General features: G+C 49.4%; 1 protein-coding gene across 6 annotated transcripts in view; it reads right to left on the bottom strand.

The window, feature by feature from the left end:
• Positions 1-13543, bottom strand: part of DAAM2 (dishevelled associated activator of morphogenesis 2) — a 135606-nt gene that overhangs the window by 23019 nt on the left and 99044 nt on the right. For all 6 annotated transcript variants that reach the window (XM_070777918.1, XM_070777921.1, XM_019985653.2 and 3 more), the window contains 6 exons: positions 12532-12598; positions 11374-11491; positions 8753-8891; positions 4928-4986; positions 4425-4609; positions 3588-3887 (listed from right to left, as the gene is read on the bottom strand). In XM_070777918.1, the coding sequence (XP_070634019.1) occupies positions 3588-3887; positions 4425-4609; positions 4928-4986; positions 8753-8891; positions 11374-11491; positions 12532-12598 (868 nt within the window). The remainder of the gene's footprint in view (positions 1-3587; positions 3888-4424; positions 4610-4927; positions 4987-8752; positions 8892-11373; positions 11492-12531; positions 12599-13543) is intronic.

The following is a 13543-nucleotide window of genomic DNA, read 5'->3' as shown; positions in this document are numbered from 1 at the left end:
CCTCTCTCCATCACCCCTCAGCAAGGCTCAGAGAGAGAAACATACCTTTCACTCACTTTTATTTTCTTAAACTCTGCAAAGGGGAGGCAAGGCCAGAGCGGGAGGGGGAAAGTGGGGACATTCCTGCGGCCTTCCTAAGGCCAGGGACCCTCTCGTGGAATGCCGGGCTGGGAAGCTCGGAGCAGCAAGGGATGCAGGCAACTGGCCAAACCCAACACAGACACATTCTTTTCATGGCAGAAACCACCACTCTGTGTGTGTGTGTGTGTGGGTGGGTGGGTGGGCACGTGTGTGTACAGGAGCACGTGTGGGGTAGAGGACCGGGGAGAGGAGCCAGGCTCTCAGATGGGGTACGTGGGAGGCACAGAGGAGATGGGAAGGAGAACTGGAGCGGGAAAGGCAGGGAGGGCGGGTCAGCATGGGGAAACATTTCCATGAGTCAACAGGCTGAGGACCCAGCTCCCCTTCACTGGTCCCCAAACACTGCCCCTGCCCCGTGGTTACCAGGAGAACCTAGGATGCTCTGTGAAGGTGGAGTTGAGGGCTGGGGCCAGAGACTCATACATTTCTTCCTAACATCTTCCACATCCTAAACGCCACACCACCCCAATGCGTCCCCGTCACACAATCATTCTCAAATTTGATCTTCACACTGCTCTGGCCAAGACTTCACCACTTCCAGTCCAGATCCCTGAAACTTCTGCCCCTCTAGGGACACCCTTTACAAGCCAGGGAATCTTGCTCAAGAAAGTATGTTTCCCTTGAGCATCTGGGGTCACACAGCCTCTAAGTGGGGCAGTTGGCAAACAGAGGGGTTCTTTTCTCTTCCCCCATCCCATGAAAGGAAACTGAGCCTCACTCACGTTTGCCTGATGGAGCTGGAGTGAGGGTTAAGGGAGAGAGCACACGTACAGCACGCGTGGTAGTCACACTCATAGTAACTCATCTGCTATTCTTATTTTAAAGGCTTTCTATGTGTCAATCACTTTGCATGTATTAAGTCAATCCTCAAAACAACCTTTTTCATCTAGTTATCATAATCACCCGCATGTTACACATTGGGAAATCAAAGCCCACATAATGAGATGACCTGAATTTAGTCATGCAATTAAAAGCTTGGGGCTGGGATGACAAATATGATGCAAAGCCCCCCACCCCCCACACCCTACAAGAGCTCCTCAACACGTGTTGCATCAAACCTGGACTTCCCAGTCTAGGATCGAGACTCTGGCCATCTCTAGGTCCCTGAGGAATTGATATAGACTTTATTATTGCTAGATCCCAGAGAAACTCCTAAGCACAAAGTTCTTTAAGGTGAAAATATTACAAAAACATTAGATGCCTTATCTGTCTTCCTTAATTGTGGAGATGCCTAATCAATCCTTCATTACATGATCAAAACTGTAAATTGCAAGCATGGGAGGCAAAAGCAAAATTCTTTTTTTAATAGCAACTTAAAAATACTACTTCTGATCATGAACAACGAACATTTCTACACAGCCTACAGCCTTTGGTTCTGCAGAACCACTTGCCCGCTCATATGCAGCTGGTCTTTCTGGCTGGTCTCAAGGCCATGGAGAAGCAACTACAGGGCACAACTGTGTGATGCAGTTGTCACAGACTTTAACGATATTGCTTCAAAGTGCTGCTAGAGGTGGCTCTACAACAGAACTCCAGGACTAAGTGATGGATGGGCTATATTCATACTTTGTCTTTCTTTCCACTTAGATGACAAAACCAGAGGTAAAAGGAATCAGAGATCATCTCGCAGATGAGCAAACAGGTACAAAATGAATGATTTCTGCAGACCACACAGTTAGTTTGAGCCAAGCCTGATTTGATTAGAAGTTAGAACCGTTCCTTCAACCCATCCCCAGGACCTCAAGGTAGTTCCTTGGACACATTTCCTAATTTGCCAGATCCAAAGCTCTTTCAGGGCAATGTTATGTCTCACCTTTTGTTATTATCCATCACAGCCCCCCTCCCCACCACAACAGAAAGCTTTACATAAAGCACAGCTCAGACTGATGGGCTAGCTGGTCTACCACCAAGAGGAGGCACCTAGCAAATAGCTGACCATCTACTTAGCAAACTGTGTCTCCTCCCACTTAAGTCTCCATTTGAGCTAATTTTAGCTCAGAGTAATGATTTCCCCAAGAGTTAGTCCCTGGTCTATACAACAAGGTCAGAGGGCATTCACTGGTCCCAGTTCCAAACTGTTTTTGCAGTGTGAATGGGCCAGGCTAACGGAGGCCAGGTCCCTTGTGTCACTGAAGTGACAGTTGCTCAGTTGTGTCCAACTCTTTGAGGCCCCATGGACTGTAGCCCACCAGGCTCCTCTATCCATGGAATTCTGCAGGAAAGAATACTATAGTGGGTAGCCATTCCCCTCTCTGGGGTTTCTTCCTGACGCAGGGATCAAACCTGGGTCTCCTGCGTTGCAGGCAGATTCTTTACCATCTGAGCCACCAGGGAAACCTACTGTATTTATTCGGTTGGCAAAAAAGTTTGTTTGGGTTTTTCCATGTTGATATGGAAAAACCCAAACAAAGTCTTTGGCTAACTCAACATTTACCTCAAGGATGAAGCCACTGGTCCTTGCAAGAGGACGTAGCACAGAACCAGAGCAGGGCTTGGACCAGGCTGGAACTGGCCTTCAATACGAGAGGTCCAACGTGACCCAGGGCATCTCTACACTCATGAGAATCCAACAGAGGAATCAAGTCCCACATGTCAGCCTGGGATGAGAGGTTCTTAGTGGATAATATTCATGAGGACCTCTCACTGCTGAGCAGTCTAGAGAAGTAGCCAGTGCATGCACCTTCCCCTAAGAGGATGTCAAAGTGGCTGTACCTTGACATCAAACTCTTCATTGTCTTTTTCCTGTTAGCCTGTCATAGCTTCATCATTTCAGTCCTTTGTACACACTGGTCTTGATCATCTCTGCTGCTGCTGCTAAATCGCTTCAGTCGTGTCCGACTCTGTGCGACCCCATAGACGGCAGCCCACCAGGCTCCCCCATCCCTGGGATTCTCCAAGCAAGAACACTGGAGTGGGTTGCCATTTCCTTCTCCAATGCATGAAAGTGAAAAGTGAAAGTGAAGTCGCTCAGTCGTGACCCCATGGACTGCAGTCCACCAGGCTCCTCCGTCCATGTGATTTTCCAGGCAAGAGTACTGGAGTGGGTTGCTATTGCCTTCTCCAGACCTTGGCCAAAGATCTTCACCTATATGTTCCACCCTTTTCCTCAAATCAACCCTATCCTTAACATTCTAGCCAAGCCCTTGTCTATAAAGCACACTTGACTGGCCCTACATTACTCCAGGAACCCTCAGCACACTCATATTCTGTTTGTAGGTGGCTCTGCCAATGTGAGCATCACCACAGGCCAAACCATCTCCTCCCTGTGCTCTTCCCAAGAGACAGCCTGTCATCTACAACCCCCTCTTCTGCATCCACTGTGTCTACCCTTACCCCTACCAAAGAAAGCATTCGCCATGGAGATCTGCAAACAGCAGGCTGTGGATCTATGGTTGACTGCCCCGACCTGTAGAAGGGAGCCGATAGATATCTTCCTTGTTACTCACCTCATTCAGCTTGACCCAGTTGAAGGACTTCAGTGGGTGTGAAGGCTGGGGGACACACTTCTTCCTGAGTGGGACATCACTGCTGGGGAAGGGGTCTGGGGGGAGGGGCATCCCCATGCTGAAGCAAGGTGGGGCGCCGGGGGGAGTTGGAGGCCCCCCGGGGGGCAGAGGAGGGGGTGGCGGTGGGGGGCAGCAGGCGAACGGAAGAGGGGGCGGGGGTGGAGGCAGGTCGTTGTTTGTCATCGAGGAAGACAAGGTAAGTGGGCCCCCAGGGGGAGGGGGGGAAGATACAGGTCCTGTCTGTGGGGAAAACAGAGACATCAGGAAGACAAAGCCATCAACGAGGATGCCTTTCAAGTCCCCAGTCACTGTGCCTTCCCTTACTCTATTCTCCCTCTAGACTAGACCCCGAAGTCTGCTCTCACCTCCCACACAAGCTGAGCCCTGTTTTCTCGCCCTGCATCCTGGACACCTAAACATCCTGAACACACAAGTGCACCCACAAGTCAAACACAGACAGTGGACACAGTCAGTCATTGCCGGCAACAGCAAGACTGATATACAGATCGGTCTGCACAAGGGCATCCAGCTGCGAGTGGGGAGGGAAACCAACACCCAGCCGGCCCTCTGCTTTCCAAGGTGTGCTTCCTGCTCCCCTGGAGGAAGGAACATGGTTTCCATCTAACACGAAGGCGTCGACCTTGCAGACAAGGGTGCCCTCTATCCTGGTCTGAGATCCTCTCTCTCTCCTCCTTGGTCCCTCACTACATCCACTTTTCCCCACCTGACCTGAAGATCCCAGCTCAACTCTGCAAAAGGAGAGGAGAGGCCACACACCGAGATTTCACTGAGTTGGGCCACCAGCTCTGCCACTTGGCCCCGAGCCTGGCGCAGCTCCTGAGACTCGCGCGCCAGCTTGTCCTTCATCTTGTTCAGCGTCCGCATCATCTCTTCCTTCTCCAGCGTCTTGGTCTCGCATTCCCGCTCCTTCCTCTCCAGCCTGCTCACCAGCTCTGCGTGTTCTAGGGTGGAAGTGGGACAGGAGGGGAAACGGGAAGAAAGGAACGTGAATGTGTGTGCCTTCTTCTCCTAAGGGTGAAGGATTTCCCTGGTGGTCCCATGATTGAGACTCCACCCTTCCACTGCAGGGGTCACGGGTTCAATCCCTGGTCTGAGAACTAAGATCCTACATGCCCTGTGATGTGGCCAAAAAAAAATTTTTTTAGAAAGAACAAAGATGATACATTTAAAACTTAAAAAAAAATGTAGGAGATGGGATGATCCTGGGGTGGGCAGGGGAGGGTGGGGAGCAGGTGGTGGGTTTAGGCAGAGCCCCTCACCTTTCCGGAACTTCTCTGCCTGGTCTCGCCACTGTTTCACTTCATTCTCATTGATGAGCCTGGGGTTGGGGTGAGGGGGTTGAGAGAAGGATCTGTTGACTGTTGGCTCATAGCTTCCCAGAGGGCATGGCACCTTCCAGTCCCCCACATTGGTGCCCTGATCTCCAATCTGTGCAGCTAGGAGGCTAGGGTTCTGACTCTCCAGGTGTCTCTCCAGGTCCCACCCCTGACAAGGTCTCATCACCTGTCTCTCTATGGGCTGAGAAAGTGAAAGCACCTTTAGAGTCCAACCCCTCTGTGATAAAGAAGATGAAGCTAACTCGTCAAGCTAGGACGATGTCCCAGGTTTCCCCTAGTTGTACAATGATTTGTACCCCTTTGTAATAATAGGTCCTTGCATCTGAGAGAGGTCAAAATATCAGTCTTACCATGGTTCAGACTTCCAGTCTGTTACAGCAAGAGAAATCACTCACCCCAGCAACTCAGAGTGAGTGGGCAGAGGGTGTCTAAGTCATACGCCCTATTCATGTCAAACTCTCATTATGTGGGGTTTAAATGAGGGCTGTACCCAGATACATCAACGTATGAGAGGTGAAGTTTCAAGGTGAGAGCCCAATCATCATTCCTTTTGTAAATCTGGAAGCATGGAGGAGACAGATCCATGATTCTTGGCCTCCTCAACCAGATCAAGGATACAAAGAGGGAACAGGGACTTCCTCAGTGGTCCAGTGGTTAAGGAAATGGGAAGAGAGGATGTGAATGCACGTGTGTCCTTCTCCAGAGGACGAAGGACTTCCCTGGTGGTCCGGTGGTTAAGGCTCCATGCTTTCAATGCAGGGGGCCGGGGTTCCATCCCTGGTCAGGGAACTAGACCCCACATGCCACAACTAAGTCCCAGAGCAGCCAGATAAACAAATATAAAATAAAATAAAGAGGGGGTAAGGTATGAAGGAGGAAATAATTTATGAAGAGATTTCTCTGGAGCAAGCTATTGCCATCCTCCCTTGGTGGGGAGGTTTGGGGAGGGTGGGTACAGGGAGGCTCTCCTTCAGTGCTCCCAGAGGAAGTGACTTCCTTGCACCCATCCAGAGAGTCTGACCCATGTGCCCTGCTACTGGGAGGGAGGCATGGTGGACTGAGACAAGGCAGGTCCAGAGGGGGGCTGGCATCCATGGCACTCCAAGAATTTGTTAGTATGAGAGATTGCATGAGGGTTGCTCATGAGTCAGAGAGCATCATGGAGGAAGTCGGCTGAAGCTGTTGTAAGTCTCATCCAAAAAATGCACCTGGGAGAAAAGTGGACACTTTGACAACATGAGTCTACATGGACTATTGCTATTCAGTCCCTCAGTCACGTCCGACTCTTTGTGACCCCATGGACTGCAGCACGCCAGGCTTCCCTGTCCTTCACCATCTCCCAGAGCTTGCTCAAACTCATGTCCACTGAGTCAGTGCACTGTATAGCCACTGAACCAGGGTCTGATAGAAGGGATGGTACCAGGCAGGCTTGGAGGGAAAAAAGAAAAACAGGCTTAGCCAGTGACCAGGGTTTTGTAGTGAGAGGCACCCAGCAAGGAACATCTGAAGACCCCAGGGATATACGTCATCTCTTTATCCATGTGCTAAACCCAGAGAGCAGGAAACCTCTTTACTAAGTTACCTGATCAAGCAGGGCCTTTTCCCATTTTTCCTTCCTGCCCCATGCTCCCTCTGGTGGGGGTTCAGAAAATGGTTAGCTAGATGAAAGGAGGGGATAGAAGGGGCTGGAAGAGAAAGAGAACAGAGAAAGAAGCCAATCATCACGCTCACACACACACACACTCACTCACTCACTCACTCTTCCCACTGCAGCTTCCAGCTCCAACCCAGGAAGGAAAGAGATTTAAGGCTGAATCAAATCTAGAATGCTGATTCACATCTAAGACTAGCCCTTCTACTTGCAGCTTTGAGACTATATTGGTGTCTGAAAGTAAGCCTAGGACTCTTATTGTCCAAGAAGCAGCAAAAAGTTCACTGCACCTGAGGAGTTGTCATCCTCAGCAGAGGAGAAGCTTCCCCACTAAATAGTGTATAGAACAAGCAGAAGATAACAAATCAAGCTGTTTTCACTATTTATAATAGCCAAGACATGGAGCAACCTAAATGTCCATCGAGAGAGGAATAGATAAAGAAGATGTGGTATATATAGAAAATGGAATATTACTCAGCCAAAAAAAAGAATGAAATGCCATTTATAGTAACATGGACAGACCTAGGGATTATCATACTAAGTGAAGTAAGTCAGGCAGAGAAAGACAAATACCATGTGATATCACTTATATGTGAAATATAAAAAATGATACACATGAGCTTATAAACAGAAACAGACTCACAGACACAGAAAACAAACGTAAGGTTGACAAAAGGGAAAGATGAGGGAATAAATTAGGTCTTGGATTAACATATACACACTACCATATATAAAATAGGCAGTCAACAAGGATTTACTGTATAGCACAGAGAACTCCACTCAATATTCTGTAACAACCTATATGGAAATGAATTTGGAAAAGAATAGATAGATACATGTTTACATATAACAAAATCACTCTGTTGCACCCCTGAAACTAACACAACATTGTAAATCAACTATACTCCAATATAAAATAAAAATTAAATTAAACGGTTTCCTAATAAAGCTGCCTTTGGATTACTAGCTGTGTTCTCCCAGCGTACCAGTTAGGATTTTGACTTTAACACCCGGCTGTTTGTGCAAATGAAAACAGTAGCATGAACGGTTCAAAAATCATTTTCTACTTGGCTTTGCAATGCAGCACAATGAATCATTGAGAGCCAATGTATCTCCTTAAGGGCAGCAGACTCAGACTGATACTGAAAGCAAAACTTTAAAATTAAAACTAAGTGTGTTAACATGAGGCCTGGTTATTAACTGATGCAACTGTAAACTCATTTCTTGGTGTTTCTTTACACCCAGGGTGAGTCAAAGATGATAAGCCAGAGACCTTAGGCTCTGACATCCTTTTCCAATAATTCAATTGTCATGCTCTATTTTCAGTGGTCGGCAGACCATCTCTAAAGGGCCAGAGTAACTATTTTAGGTTTCATATGTGAGGTCTCTGCTGCAGCGTCTTGTGCGTGATTTTAACAACTCTTTTAAAATGTAAAACTACTCTTAGCTCACGGAGGACACAAAACAAACTGGAGGATGGGGGCTAGCCCACAGCCATAGGTTGCTGACTCTTCCTCCGTGTTACACTGCTGTCTCCCTCAATCCACTCCATGCGCGTGGATCATGGGGAGCGGTAAGCACCCTCTATAAACCTCTACTATCCAATATGGTGGTAACCAGCCACATGTCACATGGCTGCTGCTGCTGCTAAGTCACTTCAGTCGTGTCCGACTCTGTGCGACCCCATAGACGGCAGCCCACCAGGCTCCCCGGTCCCTGGGATTCTCCAGGCAAGAACACTGGAGTGGGTTACCATTTCTTTCTCCAATGCATGAAAGTGAAAAGTGAAAGTGAAGTCGCTCAGTCGTGTCCGACCCTCAGCGACCCCATGGACTTAATGAAAACGAAATAAAACGTAAAACTCAGTTTCTCAGTCACACTAACCATGGGTCAAGCGCCCAGGGGCCACGTTTAGACAGTGTGCATAGAGACCGTTTCTGCTATCTCAGGCAGTTCTATTGGATGCTTTGGCCCAGGGCCCATCTGGAGCCCTGTCTGGGTTTGAGAGAGGGAGCTGAGATTTTGCTGGTGAGATGCCAAGGAGGACAGAGATGGGGAAGGAAGACGAAGACAGGTAAGGGATGGCCACTGCTCACATGTTGACAATGTTCTTGACATTGAAGTTCTCCAAGGGAGCCTGGTCAGGATCCACGCCCCTCTCATCCTGGAGGACAATCTGCTGCAGGATGCGGTCCAGGAGTTGCCACTGCTGGAAGTAGCCACCGTTTCGCTTGTCTGCAGAACGAAAGACATCCTGTCTTGACTGAGCTGCAGAGCCCCCTGGGGCCCTGCCCTAGGGTCACCGCCTGGGGCCAGGCTGGGGAAGAAAGCAATCTCCTCAGCAAGCTCCCCGGATGATGGAGGAGGAAATGTGATTGCTGATAATGAAGGCTCATAAATCTTATCATTTCTTGCTGATCTGCAACTGACCTTTTATGAATGTGTCAACCCTCTAGATATATTTCTCTACTCCCTGAAATGCTTTCTGGCTGCCTTCTTCCCTGTTGGTACCCTGAGCATCCCATGCCTTAGGAATGCAAATTGCTTTTTTTTTTTTTTAACAATTATCTTAGAAAAGCACATTCAAGAAAGTAAATCTGCTCCAAACATTACATGCTGAATAATGAAGTCTCTAGGGAAACTTTTTTAAAAAAGCAAAGGCTCTAGGTTTATTGATGCTATTGTCCTATAGGAATGGAAAATAATTACAGGTGTGTACTGAGAGGGGGGTCGGAATGGGCTGGAGAAGCAGTCTTGGAATTCAGGCAGATTTCTCGGTGAAGGTGACCCTGAACTGTGAAGGCAAAGGCATTGAGTGGGTTGTGCCTATTTCTACAGGGCCCTACTGCTGTCTGCCCTAATTTAGTCTGGCTGGAGAAGGACTTTCTTTTCATGGGATCGCCACAGGCTCCTCTTCCTGGGTTCATAATCCAAGTACTGTGTTTCTACTGACCACCAAGGTGGAGGTCAAACAGCAAGATCCTGACCTCAAAGGCAGACCATAATGCCTACAAGGAGGAAGGTCATGTCTGCACAGCTCCATTTTGAGGCAGACTAGGGGGACCCATTCACAATGCCCTTGGAGTACCAAACACTCATGGGAGCAGAAGTCAGAATTCTCAAGTCTTTCACCAAGACCTTCTAGACTGGGTTTTGGAGAACAGGCAGCTTCCTGGTCCAGGCCACTCTGTCCATCTTCCCATCCCTCCACTGGCACATGCATTGCAAAATGATAATGTCTTCCATTTCCTTTCACAGGGTAAAGCCTGTGTTCAAAGAAGTAGAACGTGATTCATCTAAAGCCCTGACCCCTGGGGACTTCCCTGGTGGTCCAGTGGCTAAGACTCCATGCACCCAATGGGGGCGGGCGGGCCCTGGGTTCAATTATTGGTCAGGGAACTTGATCCTGCATGCTGCAACTAAGACCCAGTACAGCCAAATAAATATTTTTGAAAAAAAAAAAAATTCCTCTTAAAAAAATTTAAAAATTAAGTCCTGACTCCAAAGAAACAAAATTCTTTCATATGTAAAGACTGTCTGATTCTCAGGCTCCCCCACTGTAAGGATGTAGATAATAGAACACATGCCTTAAGCCATTTTGAGATTTAGAGATACTATATAAATCTCCCATCACACCCAGCCCTGCTGCTACTGCTAAGTCAATTCAGTCGTGTCCGACTCTGTGTGACCCCATAGACGGCAGCCCACCAGGCTCTCCTGCCCTTGGGATTCTCCAGGCAAGAACACTGGAGTGGGTTGCCATTTCCTTCTCCAATGCATGAAAGTGAAAAAGTGAAAGTGACGTCACTCAGTCGTGTCCGACTATTAGCGACCCCATGGACTGCAGCCTACCAGGCTCCTCCGTCCATGGGATTTTCCAGGCAAGAGTACTGGAGTGGGGTGCCATTGCCTTCTCTGACCCAGCCCTGAGTGGGCAACAATAAATTGTAGTTTTCACCACCACCTGATTACCAACACCAGCATCATCACCACCACTAAAGAGAGTCCGTCTGGGGTGACCATTTTATTGGTCCATGCCAGTTTCCAAATCTGCTATTTTATGAAGAGCTTAAATACCAAATGGTGCAGCTCCAACTCATTTCAGATCGCACACTGGGGTGGCTACTAGTAACTCTGCATAATTTATTTGGTCACTGCACACACCTGGATCCTAAGAGTTTAGCACCTGCTCCTATAGACACGGTCATTTGGTATTTGTAAAGTGAGGCAGGAACAAGGGCGCTAGGGTGGGAGCCAGCCAGGGTTAGATGGAAGAGTTGATAAAATCTTTAAAAACAAAGCAACAAGTTTGCTTTCACGTGATTGCCACAACCTCCACTCCGCAGCTGTACTGCTCCCGCAAGCATGAAACTTCTTTCTGGAACGCCCCGAGAAGGCCCATCACAACGCTGCCACGAGCTGGCAGTCAGGGCTGTTTGATTTAGCAGGGATCAAGTTCTGCGTGTTGGTCCAGGATGTTGGCATTGCTCAGGGCTGATCCTCAGCCCCTGTGCTGGGGACAGTGGAAGTCCTGACTCCAAGGAGGACAGGTAGAGTAGGGGCCTGAGTCCTCCAGTCCGACCTCCTGGGAACTGGGGTACAATTGGGCCAGGAGGGAGACACGGGGAGACACCCCTACCCTGGGAGCTTCTGACACCTTTTCTCAAGATGCCCTGGACCAAGGGCTCAGATTGGCCAAGGGAAGGGTGCTACTCACAGGGCATCTGTAGGCAGTGGTGCAGGACGGACAGCAGGCATGGGTAGGCCTCCGTGTGCTTCAGCTTCTTGTGGATCAGCTCAAACATCTGGGAAGCACTCTTGGTGTCAATGTGGACCTGAGGGTGTGGGGCGCACAGTGAATGGGGCGAGGGGAGGGGAAGGAGCAGGGAAGAGAAGAGAGGGGGAGATGACCCTGTTTCCATCCACTGAGCCCCATCCTACAGGACAGCATTCCTTCCCTGCCTCTGGTCCAGACTTAGAAAAAGAGAAGGGCAGAGAAAAGGAGGAGAGAGATGTGCTAATTATATAAACCAGGGTTCCCCAGCCTTGGCACCACCAGCATCTTGAACTAGATGGTTCTTTATCCGTGGGGGTGAGGGGCTGCCCTGTTCACTGCAGATGACTTAGCAGCATCTTAGCCCTACATCTACCAGATGCAGGGGCATCCTCCTCACACCTGCTGTGACAGCTAAGAACATCTCTAAATATTGTAGATGCCCCCAAGGGAAGTAAACTCGCCCCTGGTTGAGAACTACTGATTCAAACTAAGAGGAGGAAGCAGGGCCTGGCTGACTCCAGGAGCACGTGGCCTAGATCCACAGCCTGGGTGCAAACAGCAGAACAACTCTGCAGTTGTGTGACAGCAAGAAGCCGCTGGTCCTCTGGAACATTGGTATCCTTCTCTTTATATCTGGGGCTCTTTTTAGAATCGAAAAGGGTGGTGCTTGGCCACTGAAGCACCAGCCCAAAGTAGGTCTCTATTTGGACAGGGATTTTCTAGCACCATATTAAAGCAGCAGGTGTGTGTATTTTCAGGGTTACCAAGGCTCACATGGAAATGATTTTGTTTGCTAAGCAGGATCAGGTTAGCAATGGGGAAAGGTGACTCAGATTACTGGAAGACAGGGAGAAAGTCATCCCAGAGGAGGCATGCGAGGGTAGCCGTGTGTAAGAACTGTCTCTCCTTCCTTTGGGGGTTGTAGTCTCCTCCAGGGGAGATGCTCTCCCAGTTTAAGGCGAGGCCCTGTAGAGCCACTATAGTGCCAGGGCTCCAGAAGTGAGACCCGGCCACGGTGGCACCACCACGGAACCAGGCTAACACACAGCACAGGAGTCAGGACCCACTGCAGTCGTCCCGCCTTTGCAGGCTGCTCACCATGTCAAACCTCCTGGCCAGCTCCAAGTCATCCTCATTCCGGACCATCTCGAAGAAGTCCAAATGCCTAAACGGGATGGGGGGATAGAGGAAGTAGACATGACCGCCAGGTCAGCGCTGGGTGAGGGTTACAGCCCCTGTAAGACTCTGAAATGACTAAATCTGAAGGCATCATGCAAATGAGGCCAAGGCAAAACGAGAAAGAAGTTAGCTTCCTGTAAGTCAACACTCTCATCCTTTATAGGATCTCATGCCTGTCCCTGGAGAGGCCAACCCAGGGTCCCATGACCTTCAATCAGGCTTTCCCAGATTGACATTTGCAGCTGGATCATCCCTGACTCTGTGGGGGGAGGTGGACCTGTGAGTTGAAGGACATGTACCAGCATCCCTGACCTCTGCCACCAGATGCCTGCAGCGCCCTCCACTTTGAGTTGTGATGACCAAAAATGTCTCCAGGTTCTGCCAAATGTTCCCTGGGTTGGGGGGGTGGTGAAATCACCCACAGTCAAGGATCACTGCCCTAGGTTGACCTTCCCCAGTGTTCTCAGACCATCCTAGGTCTCCACTCAAAGCCAATCTGTCATTTTCTGCCCCATCCCCTCCTCCACTCCACTGCAAAAGGATCCATCCACCCATCCACTCTCCCTTAAGACCTAGTGTAATAAAATAGCCTGTGTGAAGGGGGTGGACCAGAGGGGCCCACTGGTGATACACAGGAGCGTCATTGTGTTCTTCAGTCAACAAAGGCCTTGATGGCTTGCACCTTGAGGGGCGGGTCTCTGCTGAGCAGGAGGGCACGGTGGATGTTTGGCATTCCTGGCTCCCTACAACCAATGCAAGTAGTGCCTCCCCCATCCAGTTTGAAAACCGAAGAACACCCCTACATTTCCAAATTCCCCCCAGGATTGGTACTGCCACGGAAGAGGACCACTGGGTCCACCTGCCTCTAACATCAGAGATGAGACAGGAGGTTGGCAAGGAGGCCAGGAGGGGACACAGGTGATGTGGGACA

This window comes from Bos indicus, chromosome 23 (genome assembly GCF_029378745.1).
Source record: "Bos indicus isolate NIAB-ARS_2022 breed Sahiwal x Tharparkar chromosome 23, NIAB-ARS_B.indTharparkar_mat_pri_1.0, whole genome shotgun sequence".
NCBI lineage: Eukaryota > Metazoa > Chordata > Mammalia > Artiodactyla > Bovidae > Bos > Bos indicus.
Note: the sequence above shows the minus strand (reverse complement) of the source record. Positions and strands in the feature narration are given on the sequence as shown.